Source organism: Mesoplodon mirus (genome assembly GCF_964341445.2).
Source record: "Mesoplodon mirus genome assembly, chromosome: 8".
In the NCBI taxonomy this organism is placed as follows: domain Eukaryota; kingdom Metazoa; phylum Chordata; class Mammalia; order Artiodactyla; family Ziphiidae; genus Mesoplodon; species Mesoplodon mirus.
Genome location: NC_138984.1, coordinates 6,018,957 through 6,037,664, shown reverse-complemented (window position 1 = coordinate 6,037,664; position 18,708 = coordinate 6,018,957). Strand labels below are relative to the sequence as shown.

Here is an 18,708-nt window from a genome sequence, read left to right as displayed (position 1 = left end):
GGAAGATTCCTTGAGCTAATGTAGTCTAGCTTTATCCTAAGACATGCATCATTCTCTGATACCCGACTTATACAATCATCCGTTCGTGAACACTTCCACTCTTCGGGTGTTTATTTCTGTACAGGACAACAGAGGCTCTGAATTCAGGTTAGACCTTTCAGTCCAGGCGTCTCTGTGTGTCTCCCTCTCCTTCAGAAACCATCTCACGGAGTCACTGCTGTGCCCACCTTAGTGGCCCAGCCTGTGAAAATCGTCCCATTGGCCCCTCATAGGATGTAAACCCAGGAGGCTTCGTGACTAGCAATGAAGTCATGGGTCCAGAAGAAAATATTTCATCTTCTAGTTCTCCTTTTGGTTTGGGTTTCACAAGAATACAGTTTTGAGGAAGAAACCCGGTGGGTGCAGCGCCCACAAAGCACCACGATCATCTGAGCCTCACTGCGCGGCCCAGCTTGGGGCTGGAAGGAGGCTCTCCATGCAGCCGCCTTGACAAGCACAGGGGATTAGATGGACCAAACCATGCCTCCCATGTTGGGCCAGATGCTACCTACCTGTGGCCTCTAATGTTGTCTGGGGCCTCTCTGAAGGATAGTGCAGCTTCACCTCAGCCTCCACACATGACCAAGGCAGGGAGAGATGGAGATGACAAGTCTGTAGTAACGGAGGCCACCGCTCATGGCCTTTTCCTGGACAGAACTCAGGACCAGCCACCATATTCCGGAAACCAGTTCAAATGAACAGGAGATGAGTCATTTTGAAAACTGGCTCTCACAGAGAATTTTTAGTGCTCTCACTCACAGAAAGAAAATAGATCATTTGCACCTTTTATGTAAAAAATAACAACAATGACAATAAACACCATTAAAAAACGCTCCTTGGGCTTCTTAGAAGGAAGAGCATGTGCCCAGGAGACCCTAGAAGCTTGGCACACAGCCCCGGCCAGGCAGCCTCCCCCCCAGCCCTGGGCAATGGGTCTTGAGGGCAGAAACAGGGGCGGTGTTCCCACCGTGGTCTGTGCATGCATCTAAGCTTGGTGAACCATCAGAAACTAGGAGGGCCATGGTCTGCAGACAACCCCTGCACAGACATTCAGATGGCTCTGAGGAATGAAAAGATGAATTCTCGTCCCTCTTGGAAGAATGTAGAGGGGCTTTGGGTTCGTCGACCCGGGGCAGGTTACTGTAGGCCCTCCCCTACCATAGCGTCTGGAGACATTTCCCTGCTGACGAGCAGGTTTGGGGGAAGGGTAGTGTTATTACTTCCCAAGGAAACCTAAGCCCGGGGCCAGCTACATAATCTGCAGGACCCAGAGCAAAGTGAAAATGTGAGGCTCTGGTTCAAAAGTATTAAGAATTTCAAGGCAGTGACCAAATGGAACATTAAACCAGCATGCGGCCTGTATTAGTTTCATATGGCTGATGTAACAAATGACCACAAACGAAGTGGCCGAAAACATCAGAAATCGATCCTCTCACAACACTGGAGGCCAGAAGTCTGAAGTCTGAAATTAAAGTGTCAGCAGGGTTAGTCTCTTCCCCATACTCTGAGGAAGAGTCTGGTCCATGCTTCTCTCCTGGCTTCTGCTGTTGCCTGGCGGTCCTTGGCTTTCCTTGGCTTGTGGTTGCATCACTCCAATCTCTACCTCCACCTTCACGTGGCCTTGCTTTCTGTGTGTCTCTGCATCTCAAATTCCCCTCCCCTGTGTCTTATAAGGACATCAGTCACTGGATTTTAGGCCCACCTTGAATCAAGGATGGTCTCATCGCATGATCTTTAACTTAATCACCCCTGCAAAAACTCTGTTTCTATATAAGGTCACATTCTTAGGTCCTGGAGGTTAGGATATGAATCCCTGGGGACACTATTCGAGCCACTGTTGGACCCTTCTAAGCACGAGGGTTGTGTGGCTACAGGGGTTATCCGCCCATGAAGCAGGGTCAGCCTCGATCCCTGGACCTAAGAGTGGTGACAGGGGTTAGGGGAGAGGTTGCCAGCCCAAGCCTTCAGTAGAATCAATTTCCTCCTCACAACCCCAGCCTGAGCCCCTCCTGGCCACTGGGGCCTGGCCGCCCTGGGCATGGCACGTGGTTACTTGGCTCTCAGTGGGTCTGATAAGCCAGGCCGGTGCAGGCTCACACGCCACCAGGGAGAGAGGCTCGCTCTCTTCCAGAGGCTGCTCTTCTCTTAGGACAGAGATCACTTGCTGGTTTGTTTTCTACACGTGGGCCCCTCCGTTATTAAGGAGCTAAGCTGCCCTGACCCTGGGAGTCCCAGTCTTGAAAGGACCCCAAGGGTCTGCAGGTTGGGCCCCTCTCCCATCCAGATCCCCTTTGCTCTTAGTTCCCTCTGCCTCTCCCCACCCCCGCATCTGGCCAACTGGACCTAACCTGAAACCATGACTGGCCTCATTTAACCCCTTCATCCCTGAGCCCTGGCGTAGGCCTGGCCCACTCTACCCAGTTCCAGGGGAAGCAGTGTCAAGCTTGCCACAGACTCAGCACCACCCTCCTTCCCGAAGATTCCGGTGCTTCCCCCTGCAGCCCCCCACCTGCCAGCTGGTGTGTGTGGCTGCACGCCACAGACACCCCAGTAAATCGGCTGTCACCCAGGCTGACCCTCAGCTGGGCTGCTGTGGTCTCAACATGCCACTTGATACTATTAAAATACTTCCATGCCAAAAGCCACTGGCCAAAGCCCCCTATTCCCTCTGCTCTTCTGCTGCCCCCAGACCTCCCCAGGATCCAGCAAATGCATGGGTAACATCTGGCACAGCAAGGGCTCCAAAACCGTGCCCCTCGGCACGGACGACTTCTGCTGCGATTGGTCAATGCCTGTGGTAGGTGGAATAATCTTTGTGACCCCAAAGATGGTCACATCCTAATCCCCAGAACCTGTGAATATGTCACCCTCCGTGGCAACATAGTGTCCTGGAGATGAGTCTGCACTATCCAGGTGGGCCCAATTTAGTCATAGACAGGAAGGTCAGAGCTAGAGAAGGAGAGGTGAGGACAGACGCAGAGGTCAGCGATTCGAGGAAGAAGCCACAAGCCGAGGCATGCAGGTGTCCTCTAGAAGCTGGAAAGGGCAGAGCACAGTCCACAGAGAAGTCCACCATAGGAGGCCAACTTCCGGAGCCTCTGGAAGGAATGCAGTCCTGCCGACACCTTGATTTTAGCCCAGCAAGACCGATTTGGGGACAAATGACCTCCAGAGCCATTAGATAATGACTTTGTGCTGTTTGGAGCCAATAAATTTGTGGTAATTTGTTACAGCAGCACTTGAAAATTAATGTAATGCCCACACCATACCAGTTGTTCAATATGTAAACATCACCCTGGTGCTCATCCATTCATTTCCAAACAGGCTTTCCCGTGAGCATGTTGAGCCTGTGCCTGGGAGATGGTGGCCGGCACTGGCCACAGCAGAACTGTGGTGGGTGACAGCCAAGATGTGGAGTCAAGTGCACGTAGGCTCAAGTCCCTGGGCAAGCCACGTGACCCCTCCAAGCCTTGGTGCCTCTTCTGTCCAGGCGATGGGAAGACCTACCTGTGCCGTGTATTTTTCCAGTACCTCCCCCCACTTCTTGCACCAGTGGGTCCACTTCCATTGGGTGGACACATGGCCTAGATGGGCCACCCTACTGGCCACAGGGAATGGCCCAGGACTGAGCCCCAAATGCAAGTAGGAAAATTAAGAGTCTGTCTCCAGAATTTTCTCTTGGTGGACCATTGGAGAAACCTCATGATGGAAACCAAAGCTGCTTTTTTGTTGTGTGAAGAACTTTCCACAGCAGAAGAGAAGGAAGTCAAAGTGTAGAGGGAGCAGAGCTGGGGCGTGTGCTGATGGTGACCCACTCTTGTCTTCTGGTCCCCAGGCCCCTGCGGATGCCCTAGTTTCTGGGGTTCTCCTCCAATTCTCTGAGCAACCCCACATACTTCCTACCGTCCCCATTTGAACTTGACCTACTTTGTCTCTTGTAATAGAGAGAACCCTGACTAATACACCACCCCCAGACCTGCTGCCAAGATGAAACCAAATAAAAGTACAAAGTGTTTAGCGAGTTCCTGACATAATAAGGCCTCAGTAAATGGTGGCTGTTATTACTACCCCAGATTTCCCTGCACCCTGAGGGAGGCGTGGCGTCGGCAGACTTCAGAGCGTCCTCAGTGTCTGTTCCTCTTCTTTTGCCTCCGTGAGGTCAGGCTCTGGAGCTTGCTGGCATCTGCGCTGCCTCCGTGGCCCGACCTGTAACTAACCCCAAGCCATGGGCAGAAACTTCCTGCTCACACAACGCTTCTCCCTGCCCTCACCGGCCCCTGTCTTCATGCGACGTGCACCCTCTGGCTGATCCCAGCCACGTGGCCACTGGGATTGCAGCTGATGCTTCCATGACCAAGCAAGGGGCCCTATACCTCACCTCCAGCAGTTCCCCTCTGCCCTGTACCCACCACTGTGAGGGCTGGTTGAGAGAAATCATCACCAGCACAGCAGGAGGCTCAGATGGTCAGAAATGCACAGCTGCACAGGACACAGGTATTTATTGGCTAGGAGGGTGATCTAGGAAGGCTCCTGCCCAATATTCAAATATTAGAAGAGCATCGGATTCAGCAGAGAGCACATGGCCTCCCGCTCCACACATGTGTTCCTTCTGTCAGTAATCAATCAGACGCCTCAGTGGCGACTTGTAGCTTTACGTAGAATTCTGTTAGCAGAACTCACAAAGATAGCACGAAGTCCGTTCCTTTCCAGTTTCCACGAGTAACAGAGCCAGCATCCTAAGGCATACAGAGTATGGGTTCCCTTTGCCTCCTGCACTTCGGGGTTTAGTTACTTTGGGCAAAAAGCTTCTTAACCAAAGTCTCATGTGTTTGACAGCCCCAAGGGTCAGGGCAGCCTGCCTTGTTTTCTTCCACTTGGGGAATATATTGTCTGCCTTTCTTTCATCTATGGATGCTGTGTATTGAGCTCCTATAAGCACAAACAGACAGACCAAACAAAACTAAGACACAAACAAAAACTAAGAGGAAGTCTGCCATCTCAGCAGTGTACTGGGCAGAGCACACATCAAGACAGGTGATGCCCTGCCAGAGACACATGGGTGGGCAGCTGCACTGGCCTTACTGAGTCGGTGTTACTTGAATGGGAGATACTTTCATAGAATGGGTATGAGCCACCTGAAGTCCCCCCGGCTTAGGGAGCTCTGAGGTCCATCAATATTTCAATAATGCCTTTGAGAGTATGCTTCCTCTCACTGCCTTCTATACAGATTGAATGGTGACCCTCTGAAAGGTGTGTCCACCCAGAAGCTGTGACTGTGAACTTGTTTGGAACAAGGGTCTTTCAGAAGTAATTAAGGATCTTGAGATGAGATCATCCTGATAAGGGGGGAACCCTAAATGCAATGACAAGTGTCCCGATAAGGGAAGAGAAAGGGAGAAGACACACAGAGGAGAAGGCCGGATGAAGATGGAGGCAGAGATTGGAGTGATGCGCCTACAAGTCCGGGGACGCCAAGGGTGGCTGTCAGCCTTCAGAAGCTGGAAGAGATGCATGGAACAGATTCTCCTCAGACCTTCTGGAAGGAACCAGCCTTGACAACACCTTGATTTCAGACTGCTGGCCTCCAGAACGGTGGGAGGATAAGTTCCTATTGCTTTAAACCCCCCAGATTGTGGCCTCTGGTTACAGCAGCCCCTGGAGCCTAATACACCTCCCAAGACAGGTGACTGCCGGCTGACCCCCAGCAAGCCCTTTAATCTCAGTCTCATTTTGCAGTGCGGGTATAATTACATACACCTGCCAGAGACACTGAAATTTTAAATAAACTTGATGTTGACCTCGGAGAGGCATTGCCCTTGATGTCAAAAGATCAGGAGGACCTGGGAGGATCTGTGGGCAGATGCACTCTGTGATGAAGAGTCAGAAAGACAAGGGGACTGAACGAGACCCCTGAGAACAAAGCCCTAAAACCCAGAGGGAACTGTGCACATGCAGGCTCACTGTCACCAACTTTCCAGATAAGCGGCTGCTTGTCATGTGGTGTCGGTTCTTGTGGAGGGGAGGGGATGGTGCATGGCGCTCGTAACAGCCAGCTTCGGTCAGTCAGCAAATCAACTCTGAAATCTCAGTGGCCTGACATGGCACAGGTTTCCGTCTAGCTCATGTCACGACCCTCCTGGAAGAAGTGGCTCTGCTCTCTCTCTGGGCTGTTCCCATATTTCGCTTCCGTTATCTTGGAATCAGAGGGGAGCAACATCACAGAGAAGGGACGGCCCCTCAAAACTGCCCCATGTTTTCCTTCAAGTCACACTGGGGAGCGTCCGCCCTCAATCCAAGCACAGGAGCGTGCAGGGAGCACGGAGGCTCTGCCCCGGTAGAGATGCCGGGAAGCAGAAGGGGTTGTGCAGAAGGGAGCGGGCACGAGCTGTCAGCCGCTCCTGCGACGCGGCGTCACCTGCTGCCGTGCAGGTATCCATGGGCTGGTCAACTATCTTAACATTCTGGGAATTATATGGATCCTCTTGGATGCCAGGAAGGTCATGGTTACTGAGGGGTGTCCTGGAAATGCAACAGATTGTACTCCAGGCTGCACCTAAGTCTCACGAATACCTGGGGCCACACTAGCAACCAGCCAGTATGGCTGTGCCCCTACCCGTACCACGTGCTGGCAGAGCCCAGGCGATATTCACTTCATGGGGCAGATCTGTGCATTTTCTGTGATGTAACAGCCCCCCAGGTAAGTGCTGCGTACACATATTTGAGAGGCGCTGGTTTGGGGAGCCCTCGTGCTGTCCTTCCGAGCTGCCATGATGGGGACACTCCACCAATGACGAGCTCGTTGATTTCACAGATATTCTGGAACATCTACCATGTGCGGAACCCCAGCTCCGGGCTCTGCAGGGCTGCCTCGGGGTAGGCACACAGGTTCTGAAGTCAGCCTGCCCAGATTCAAGTCTCATTCTGCTGTGTGGCTGTGACCCTGGCCGTACACCCAGCATCTCCAACCAGTTTCCGCATCTGTGAAACGAGGGTGATGACAAAAATAGTCCCTATCTCATTATGTTTATTGTGAAATGCAAATAGGACATCGGCCCACTGTACTTAGTTCAGGGTTTGGCCCTCTATAAGTGGCCACTAACTGTTATTGTGGTTGTCTATCTATCCACTTGTCTGTCTGTCTACTGAAGGCAGGCAGCAGTGCAGGCAGGATGACCTACCTCATGGTCTTCCAGGGAGGATTAAAGGAAATGACTCTGTAGAGTGCTTGATTCACTGGCTAGCATAAAACAAACATCCCATGAATGGTAGCAATTAATATTATGCTAATCATTTCTTTTGAATGAATGCTGGTAAAGGGCTTAACATTTGATGGCGTTCTCAGCTGCTTACTCTGAATTACATTCAAGGTGTGCTGCACTCTCCTGGCTGGAATGTCCTTGGCTCCATGGTGGTATTTATTAAACCAGGAGCTGAGTGGAGCTGGCCATCCTTCCATTCCCCCAGCCAGGGCCAATCCAGGCAGGTTTCAATGTGCTTGTGATCTGTTGGCACAGAGGTGGTGGAGCAGTTTCTGTAACACAGCAGCTCTTGTGGAGTGCCCTAGATATTTTGTACCATCAAGGGCTGGTTATGGTGTCTGATGGATCTTATCAGTTGAGGATTTGTAGCTGCAGGTAGTTGAAATCTCAAGTAACGGGTGATGTGTTTGTTTACATAACCACAAGTCCTGAGGTTGGGCAGTCCCAGGGTTGGTTATTTCAGCAGTTCAATGACATTAGCTAAGACTCAGGTTCCTTGCATATTTCCCTTCTCCCACACATCTTCAGTGTGTGGGCTGGCTCTCCTCATGGTGTCAGGATGGCTGCAGCCACTCCAGGCATCACATCTTTATTCACTGAAATTCAGAGGAAGCAAAGGAGAGCTACATGGTGCCTGTGTCTAGCTTTAAAACCTAAAGAAAAATTCCTGAAGTCCATCCACTTAATCCTCTCCAAAAAGACTTTTCCTCTAGTCTCATTGGTCAGAATCATGTCACATGACCCTTCCTAAGCCAGTCACTGGCCAGAAGAATGAATTAAATTCATGGTTCAGACCAATCTCCCCTTAAACTTGGTACAGGGTCACTTTCCCTGAGCAAATAGCCATGAGGCAGAGGATGTCTCCCAAGCAAAATTGAGGTCTGCCGGCAAGAAAGAAGACAGAGGCATGGGGACTTCCATGGCAGGACAGTGGTTAAGAATCCGCCTGCCGATGCAGGGGACACGGGTTCGATCCCTGGGCCAGGAAGATCCCACATGCCGCGGAGCAACTAAGCCCGTGCGCCACAACTATTGAAGCCCATGAGCCTACAGCCTGTTCTCCACAACAAGAGAAGCCACCGCACTGAGAAGCTGGCGCACTGCAAAGAAGAGTAGCCCCCGCTCGCCACAACTAGAGAAAGCCCGTATGCAGCAACAAAGACCCAAAGCAGCCAAAAATAAATAAAGTAAAAAAATAAAAATAAAAAAGGCATGGGTGTGCATGGGTTACCCACAGTGTTGGCTTCAGAAGCCTTTACCTTAAAGCAAACTCTTCAACCTCTGATCTCATCATCCCGACTACACATACAGATGCCGGAAGAGCAGAATTAAGACTTAGGGTGAGTTTCAGGAAGAAGCGGTCATTATCAATACCTCTGCAGGAAATTCCAATTTTATGGGAGAAACCTGAATCCAAGACAGATCACACATCTAACTTTAGGGTCCTGGGGGTCCACACTAGGATTCACATTTGTCCCAGGATTTCTAGTCAGTTGAGGTGTCTCCTGGGAAGAGCCCCATGCAGGGGACTAGAGGGCTGAGACACCCAAGAGAGGCTCAAGGAAACAGTCAATGTCAGACAAGAAGCAGGATTCTAGGATGGGCCTGAGCCAGCCACTCAGATAGTCCCTAGGCTCTCGGACATCTGAGTCCCTTACATGTGCGAGTAGACCCTCCCTAAGGAAGCATGCACTGAAATGTCTGTTGGACACTGAGAATGGGGCGACACACGTAGGGTCAGCAGTGTTGGGGACCAGCGGTTCTGGCTGCCCTGCTGATCCTCACTGCCAGAAGGTCTATGAAACAGACAAGAGGTCGGGGCAGGAAAGGAGGAAATGGAGGAAGCAGCGATCATCAGCACAGTGACCACCCCCCAGGGAATCTCAGAAAGAGCTGGAGAAGTAGACTGATGGAAAAACAGAGGTCTTCAAATTATGTGAATCAGGACACAGAGTAACAGGTTCTTATTTCTAGTTTTACTCCAAGGCTCATGTGGCATGAAAAATGGGACCATGGTTGGAGCAATGACTTTGGTTTCATGTTGGAGTCAAACACCTCACTTGATAGTTTAGCCTGGACTCACCAGCTAGAATATCAGGCTTCTGAGGACAAGAACCATGTTATAAACCTCCCTGGTACCCAAGAGTGGAGTGTCCTCAGTACAATGGAGGTCACAACTGTTGGTGGATATTGTTTTAACAGCATTTTTTACATGATGAATATGGCATCACAGTGTACTTCAAATTACATAGCAACGCAACATTTCATCTATGGATCCACACATATACTTGTGAAATAATCTGTTGCAATGGTCATTACTTACCATGATGACTTTTCAATTATACATTGAAATTATTTTAGCTTTTATGAGACATGGGCATTGAAAGTAATTGCACAGGGAGTTAGCATTTCAGGAAATGAATATTATCAGGAGTAGCCAGTAGAATGATGAGAATTCTGCCAACAGCAGATGTAAGGAGGCTTATGGTCCCCAACAGTCACTTGATAAAAACTTCCACTAAAGGCTCTATGCCCTGAATCTCCCAGGGAGACATGTTTTCCTTCTTGAAGTCTCCTTTGGTTGACTCTGTGAGGCGGAAGTTCTCTTACCAGTGGTAACGAAGAGAGAGTCCGTGATACTGGGCTTGTCCAGAACAGCACGAGCAGAACACCCCTGGGAGCCAGGACAGCGACGCAGAGAGAAGGGGGCCCTGTCCAAGCGGAACACACGTTTACAAGTGTCTCAACTCGTCTTGCAGGTTGGACAGTGCTTTCTATTACCTCATGTTATCTTTAGAATCACCCCGAGGGACGGGCAGAGCAGGCATCCTCAGCCTCACAGGGTAGCGGCGGCAGGGGTGGGGATCTAGGCTGAGAGGTTAGCTGACTCAGATCCCAACGCGGGAACACTGATACCTGCCACCCCCAGGGTCCGTCCCCTGTGGTATATAAATGCTTCTCCCTGCGTAAGGCAGGGAGCCATTGCCCCCAACACAGTTTCTTGAAAGGAATACCAGAAAGAAAATTCTTCAAGGATGGAAACTGGTATAAGAGGGATAGTGTTTTTCTAGACACTGGGCTGTGTTCTCTGAGAAGGCAAGGTGCTGGCATTGGGGCCAGGTCTGTCAGTGTGAGTTCTGGGGAGGAGGTGGGAAGTGGTGGTCCCCCTGTCAGGAGGGTGCAGGCAGGTGATGCTGCAGCCGGTGACACCAACCTCCACCCTCTTCTCCCCGGATGCAGAGTCCCAGCTTTCTTCTACTCTATGCGCAGCAGGCCGGGGAGCCTCCGAGGGCTCAGCCTCGGGGTCTCAGGGACCCATGGGCTTCAATCTGGGCTCCACCCTAAACAGCCAGTGACCTCGGAGGAGGGTGTCTAATCTTCGTTAACCTCAGTTTCTTCATCTACAAGTGCAGATACCATTGATTGATTAATTTATTTGATGCATGAATTGATCTCTTGGGACTCTTGGGAGGAAAAAAGATCAAGCAGGTAAAACACTGAGCATGGGGATGGTGCCCAGCCCACATGCAGTGCTCAATAAAGATTAGCAGGGGCTATTACCATGATTACACAGGACTAACGGGAATAGAAACAGGGCTGTCCTTAACATTACCATGTGACAGCAATTTTAATTAATAAATGCAAAAGAGATGCTTGTCTTCTCAAACCCATGCTAGAGATGGGTTAAAAAATGACTTGTTTCGGTTATTTCTTTCATGCCATGCTGCCACACAATGAGAGTACCTCAGCATAGAAGTTCAGATCATTCAAAGAAACACCCACGGCATGTTCTGAAAACTTAGGTGTGGTAAAACCACACAGCTCTTTCATTCTCACTTCTAATCCTGGGGAAGAAGCCACATGCCAGTTTCTCAGATACCCTCAGTTTGCAGTTTCCTCTTAGAAACTGAAGTTGCCCCACTCTGAAGTTCAGAAACCATGCAAAACAAATGTATAAAGTGCTCCATTGTCTTGTGCAAATTCTATTTTAAAAAAGGTTTCAACTGAGCCAGGAGAATCAGAAGGAGAAGGCTGTTTTCCAGATAAGACACAAATTTGAGGAGAGAACAGAAATGCCTTCAGTTTGTCTCCTGGCAGGCCAAGGCCAAATTGTGGGCATCAGATGTGCACATGGCCGCAGAGGAGGAAAGGGGAGAGGTTAGGTGGACAGGCTGAGAGCTGGGAAATCAAAGGGGATCAAGTTCTGGGGTGTTCTTACTGTTTTGATCATTTCAGGCCTTTTATCTTCTGCTTTTTGCACACAATTTGTCCTTCCTTACTATACTACCATACAAATGTGACATCAAAATAGCCTATGATGTTGGTACAGAATTGTTCCAAGAGTACAGGCCCTGGACACAAATGTAAAGGCACAAAAACAGTAACTCGAGACACCTACTGTCTATCGCAAACACTTACAAATGAAGAACCAAAACTTTGGGGGGGGAAGTTCAAATTGGGGAAAATAAGGCAGTGGCTTAGGACTAAAATTAGCCTTCTCAGTTGTTAGGCGTCAGTGCATTTGTACTTACTTTCCTGGAAAACATAAGATGAACAATATCATCCAAGTACCAAGTATTACCTGGCTCCTTGGGGATTCCTTCGTTAAATTAAGGTTAAATTAAGGTTGCACAAAAAAAAAAAAAAAAAAAAAAAAGAGGGTTCCAATGTTTGCTTCTTTTGATTTCTAATATTTCTACTCCTATAAGCAGTTTTTAGGTTTCAGTATTTAGAAATGGCATCTGTGCCCTTTTGATGTCATTTGACTCCTAAACTTTAGCTTCTGTTGCACAGTGAACAGTAAAGGCAAGCCTTGCTCAGGTGCTTTACAAGCACTTCACGTGCACTATTGTGTTTCATCCTCCCAACCACCATTATGAGCCCATTTTACAGATGGGGAAATTGAGGTCCAGGGGCTGAGGAACTTCAGCAAACTCATGGGGGCCTAAGCATGAGTCAGAATTTGAAACTGGCTTTTTGGCTCCAGAGTTAAGACCCAGCCAATCAATGAGTTTCGTTGCTTAATGTCTGCTAAGGGCCTCCATGAGTTACACTTTGAACCAGTCAGAGGGTCTACCGATTCTGCCCCAATCACTTTTTCTTTAGAAGGTGGACCTTTTCCCGCTGTTATGTACACAGCAGGATGGTCTCACCACACCTTCTATTTAAGAGGACTCAGGTCTTGGAGTCTCTCTGATGGGTTCAAGAGTGATGGACACAGCCCAGATACCAAGAGAGCAGCCAAGATGCTGAGCAGCGTGGTGACTACTCTGCTGTTACAGTACCACACAGATGTTTCCAAGTTTACATAATCAGATCATATATTTGACGTGATTAACAATCACGCCCTTTTTTAATAACTGAGAGGCTTGGCGTTGGCTGGGCATTAAGGCCATTTTCCTCAAGGATTTGTGAGGACCACTGACAGGTATCATAAGGGGGACAGGCACACAGATTCCTGCATCTGAGCCTCTAAATCTTCCATGCAGGGAAGGGCTAGACACTTAAACCAAAAAAGCAGACATGATTCATCCAGCCCTGGACCCCATTAGACAGCAGAGACCATCTTGTGATCCATCCCACCACTCAGGCCTAGAAACAAATAGAGGCAACTTGAAAAACCATCCACAGACAATTTCCCCAAACGTTTGATTGTATAAATAATTTATTTCTGTTCACAGGATCATATAGGCATATAAAAGGGAACGGGAACCCAAAGAGGAGGGTGATCAGGACAGAGAATTACAGCAGTAGAAACGGAAACAAACCAGGAGACATAGTCCCAACACCATGACAGAGATTTTGTGAAGAGAATCCTTCAGAAACAAAACTGGCCTCCCTGTGTCTATGAGAAAACATTTCAAAAGCTCGTGTGGGGAGGCCAACTTCCCCTATGTGGAGCCCACTCATTCTCCAAAGAGGAGGAGACATAATAAATCAGACGGCTACGTTGGAGGGGACTCTCCGGGTGACCGCTCCAAGGTGATTTAGCCTGTGTTTCCTCCATTTGGTCAGAGACGAAATGGGCTATTATTTGGGCAAACACTACAGAAATCAACTGAGACTCAACTATTGGATGCTACACCACAGAGCTCTACTGCACAATTACTAACGGTTGACTGCACCCTTAAGTACTGATAATGCAAAAAACAAAGTCATTTCGCATCATTGGTAAAGCATCAGAGGATCTGAACAGTGATCTTGAACCAAAGTATTGTCAGCACGAGAAGGTTACAGTATTTGGCATCTGCAATGTCACAAAATAAATATATTATTCTCTCAATAGTGTGGAACTACCAAAATGTCAAAGTGCTTAAGAAATTGTTGCATGTGAAGAAAATAAAGAAAGATGGATTTTTTTTAATAATTCTATACAGAATCTTCAGATGATGGGACCAGCCCATTTAGAAATCAGTGACTATGCTGTCGATATGTAAACTGAAATCCTGCAGGCTTTTCAACACTGCTCAGCTATATTTTCTCTATTGAGTTTCTACAAAAAGACCAGCATTGGAGGGGTACCAAATACACGGACAAAAGAGGAAAGGGAGATGGACTGCTAGGTTTCTTCTTTTAAAATATTTCATAGGAGAATTGGGTTTCAAGCAGGAAGCCGGGACTTCTACCTCTGGTTCTTAAATTAACTGAGTGCAGTGGAAAATAGGCATGGATTATTTGACTATCTCACATGCTCACACACATGATCATTCGCAATTTCTAAAGGCCTCCTTCGCAAAGAAATTTATCATAGTGGGGGGAAAAAACATAATTCCACCTGTAAACACGGATTTAAAGAGGAAATCAAAATCACACAGGAAGCGTTAAGTTTCCTGTTTGATACTGTGTTTCAGGGTAAATGACAGCTTCTGCAAACCAAGACTCAGTCCTGATTATAAAGGATTTTTTAAATTACATTATTAAAAATAGGTATTTCTTCTTCTTTCACTTTATCTATTTCCAAAGCCTCTTTCAAGTAAACGTGAGGAGCCTGAGGACAGGTGACCATTACGTCACAGGCTTTCCTTTATCTCAAGCACTCACCGTGTCTGCATTTGCTCTGCAACCAGTTTCCACAAGAAGGAATTAGGAAGGACCTCCTTGTGCTTCTCCCTCGCCTTTAAATCCATGCAATGAGGTCGGCTTTTGCAACAAGGTGGGCTTTTATTTGTTGGTGCATGACATCAAATACTCTAGCAAGACATTTGTAATGAAAATACTGAAACCAGATAGGCCGCAATGAACCAATTAGAAATCTGAACATGTCACCACTTGCAGTGTAAAGGAATCTAAAAGGGCAAAGCAAAGTCTTTTTTTCCTAAACTGAGTATTTCTAAGGTGAGTATTCATTCGTAGCAGATTAAAAAAAAAAAAAAAAAAATGTCTGAAAACCATAACCCATCATCAAGCGGTTAGGATTACAAGAGACATCCCTTGCCAAACCCTGCTTGTCATTCAGCACACATCTGCAGCTGGTGTGCTCACACAAGCCAAACAGTAGGCTAAGAGAATTTAAGATTCCATACATATGGGTCTAGAAATGTATGCCGATTACACAGTGCAGAGGGAGGTCCCTGCATCTACACACACACCGCATTCAGCATTGATGTCAAGAGCCTTACCCTTTAAACACCTTTAACTATTCTGCAAACAGAAAATGTATCATTGGCCACCACCTCCAACAGTTTTTTGTTTTTGTTTTGTTTTTTTCTAATTTTTTTTTATTGGTCTCTTTGTGTGACAATGACCTACACATGGACAGAGTCCAAACCATCTGGAAGATGTCTGATTCCAGGCTGAAAAGCAGTTCTCAACATAACTGGTCTTCTGAAGCTACCACAAAGCACCAGGAAAGGGGCATTCTTCACGGGCATTCCCCAGAGGAGGTCAGCACAGTGCCCCGTGCCTTCCGGCTGCCGTACTGTTCCAGGCAGTCCTCTGATGGCCCAAACCAGCACCTCGTTTGGGCCCAGGGCAGGACAGATGAATTTTCACAGGGGCCTGCCCTGTGACATAAAATTGTCCAGCTTTCACAGCCCAAGGAGAGGCTGTCCCCCCCCAGCACCTCCCACTGCCACCATGCCCCCAGGCGGGTACTCCCGGGGTTCTGGGAACCGCATACCTCAGGAAATTCACAGGTGCGATCCCCAGTGAGGGCTGGGAAGCCTGAACTTCTGGCCCTGCTGGAGTAGGAAGAAATCGCTTTTGTCTCTGACATCTGAGCCTTCCAACCTGGGCCAGGAGGGCATATGGCAGGACCTGCACGTCCACTCCCCAGTGGGGCCCCCAACCCTTTAGCAGCTCTGGCGTTCAGACAAAAGGTCCCCTGAGCTAGGGGTGGCGGCAGGTCGAGCTCAGGTTGGCAAGTCTGCCTACATACCCAGGTCGAGTCCCTAGTCCTGCATTCCGCTTTAAAAATTCGAAGCGTCGCTTTGGTTCGCTGTCTTTGTTCGCGGGCGCGGGTTCTCGCTCGGCCATCCAGCCTTTTTCATTCATTCATTCCTGACTCGCTCGCTCGCCCCCCACCGGCTCGGAACGCTGCCGCGCGCATTACCGCTTCTTCTTCTGCTTGAGGGACTTCCTGCGTTTCAGGATCATCTCATAGAGCTTGTCCATGCCCTCGGTGAGGCCCTCGCCGATGATGGCGCACGCCGGCTGGACGTGGTAGGTGGTGGCCGGGATGAGCTCGTGCAGCGCCAGCTGCTTCTCGATCTCGGCCACGGGCAGCGACTTGGGCAAGTCCTGCTTGTTGGCGATGACGAGCAGCGGCGTGCCCTGGTTCTCGGCGAACTTGGTCACCTTGTGCAGCTCCGTCTTGGCCTCCTCCAGCCGGTCCACGTCCACCGAGTCCACCACGTAAATGATGCCGTCCGTGCAGCGGCTGTAGGACTTCCACAGCGGCCGCAGCTTCTCCTGGCCGCCCACGTCCCAGAAGTGGCAGCTGATGCCCTTGGCCGTGCCGTTGCTCAGCTTGATCTTCTCCGTGTTGAAGCCGATGGTGGGCACCGTGTTCACGAACTCGTTGAACTTGAGCCGGTAGAGCACCGTGGTCTTGCCGGCCGAGTCCAAGCCCAGCATGACGATGTGCAGGGACTGGAAGGCCGAGATGTTGGAAGAGATGTTGCCCATGGCTCCTCGCTGCGGCGCCGGCCACTGCGGCTGCGGCGGGAGGGCGCCGCCCCCCGAGCAGTTACGGGCCCGACGCGGCTGGGCGCACCTGGGCCCCGCCTGCCGCCCTCCGCCGTCGGCACCGGCCGAGCCTCGGCGTCCCCGGGGCGCAAGGCTCGGCGCGCTCAGACGCCGCGGCCCCCGCGCTCGCACTGGTCGGGCATCGCGTCTCTCGGCGGGCTTTTGTCTCCCGTGAAGCCGCCTCCGCTGCCGCGGCGCGGGATGCTCGCGCCCGGCGCCCTCCCCCGGCCCCGGCTCGCTCTGCGCCTTTTCGGGCCGCGCCCCCGCGCTCCCGCCGCTGCCCGGGCTCTCCGCGGCTGCCGGCTCGGGGCTCCGGGTGCCAGGTGCTCGCCTCTGCCTGGGCGGTGCCGCCGCGGGGCTGCTCCCGCTCCCGGGGTGCGCCTCGGAGGCGCAGGCGGGGCGTGGGCTTCCCCGGCTGTTGCTGCCGGCGCGGCCGCCTCGCTGCCCCCACCGTCCCCTCGCCGCCGCCGCCGCCACCGCCGCCGCCGCCACCGCCACCAGCCTGCAGCGGCGGGAGGGCGCCCGGCTCCGCCCCTCGAGGGCCCCGCCCCGCCTCAATGGCCCCGCCCCTCCCGCGGCCCTGGGTGGGGCGTGGACCTCCCCTCGCGGGCGGCCGCTTTCGCGCCCTTCGGAGCTTTCGAAATCGCCGCCGGCGTCCCCTCCCGCGCAGCGCCCAGACAATGGGCCCCGGAGCAGGCTCTTCCTCCTCGGCCCACTGACGCATCTTGTAAAAATAGCTCCCGGCTCCCGGAACTCCCCGCCCCCGGATCCCAGGCCAGCGGGACTGCAGCCATGGGCGGTGCAGCCGGCCTCGGGGAGCGGGTCCGGGGGTCTAGGCTCCGTGGGCTTTGGCGCGGCTCGGAGTCCAGGGCAAGGCGGGCCGGGGCAGCTCTGCCCGAGGGGCTGGGGAGCGTCCGGGGCGGGGGTGAGAGTGCCCCGCCGGAGAGAGAGGGGAAAGGAGGGCGCTGTCCCGCAGTGAGCCGGCCCGGGCGCGTTTCCACTCTCGAGCGCTTGTGCGGTGCCCAGGACCCTGGCCCTTCGCGATGCCCTGGCTCGCTTCCCTGCCAGAGCTCCAAGGGGCTCCACCGGGCCACCGCCGCACTTGGGGCGCAGACCTGTGCCCAGGGTGCCCCGGAGGCCTAGCTTTTCCAAACCCCGGCGTAAGGAGACCCTGTCTGCCCCAGATAGCTCCGACGACTCACCAGTCCCAGACAGCCCCTTTGGCTGCCTTATTTGTGTTTCCACCGACTCTGCTGACATGCCAGGTCAAGTGTTAGCATCTCGGGAGAGCACCCTCTACCACTCTACTTTGAGACCTGAGAATCACCTGCCCACAGGTAAACCACTCCTCCTGCACTAGGCCCTGTAGACGCACTTGGGCCTGAAACAAAGGGTGTCAGGAGCTTGGAGTCGGTGGCACCGTAGGTAACAAACGCCAGTGCCCAGTCCCCGCTTTCCACATCCCCTCACTCCAATTCAGTGGTCTTATTCTGGTTTGTAAACACACAACCAAGGCTCGTCCTCTCCAGGTGCCAAGGAAACTGAGCGTGCATTTCAGATGCACACAGATCTGGGGCAGAGCTGCTCTGGAGGAGCAGCAGCAGAGGCAGAAGGGACGGTGGCTTCTTCCCAACTCCAGCTTATGAGGCAGAAAGATGAAAAAGGGGTCTAGGGGGCTGGAAATGAAAAAACCACGTATGAGTAAAACCCAAAATGTTATAGAAATACTTTGCTGTACCACCTTCGTTTCACAAGCTATGATAAAATAGGCAGTTTTGTTGGTATTGAACCATGTGAGAAGACCGCATGCAGATGGCAGGACCAGCCATCCCTCCTTTGGACGCCCCGTGGTGGCAGCACTTTCCCAGACTGGGTCCAGGGCTGGAAAAGGCCTTGTGGATCATTCTGTCCAACCTGCCAGATGAGGAGACCAAGGCCCGGGCGCTTGACTTCGCCAAGGCGGAACCTACATGCAGACTGCCTTCTCGAAGCCCAGTGCCAAGGGCTGAGGACCTGCGTGCTCTCTCTCACTCCACACCCCACCCACACACTGTTTTAATTTAATGGGGAATGAAGTTGTAAGCAACCTGAATTCAGCTGTGAAAGAAATTCAACTCAAATTGAGTTGGACAAAAATGGAAATATATTCACTGACGTAATGGAAAAGTTCATGATTACGATTGTGTTCAGGCATGGCTGGAAGCCACGGAGCTCAGAAGAAGTC

At 51.2% G+C, this 18,708-nt stretch overlaps 1 protein-coding gene across 1 annotated transcript; it reads right to left on the bottom strand.

The window, feature by feature from the left end:
* Nucleotides 1-12,945: 12,945 nt before the first annotated feature.
* ARL4C (ARF like GTPase 4C) lies at nucleotides 12,946-16,959 on the bottom strand. The gene has a single exon (XM_082631083.1). It carries the CDS (start codon nucleotides 16,422-16,424, stop codon nucleotides 15,846-15,848), a length of 579 nt encoding a protein of 192 aa, XP_082487209.1. The 5' UTR covers nucleotides 16,425-16,959; the 3' UTR covers nucleotides 12,946-15,845.
* Between the last annotated feature and the right edge of the window lie 1,749 nt (nucleotides 16,960-18,708).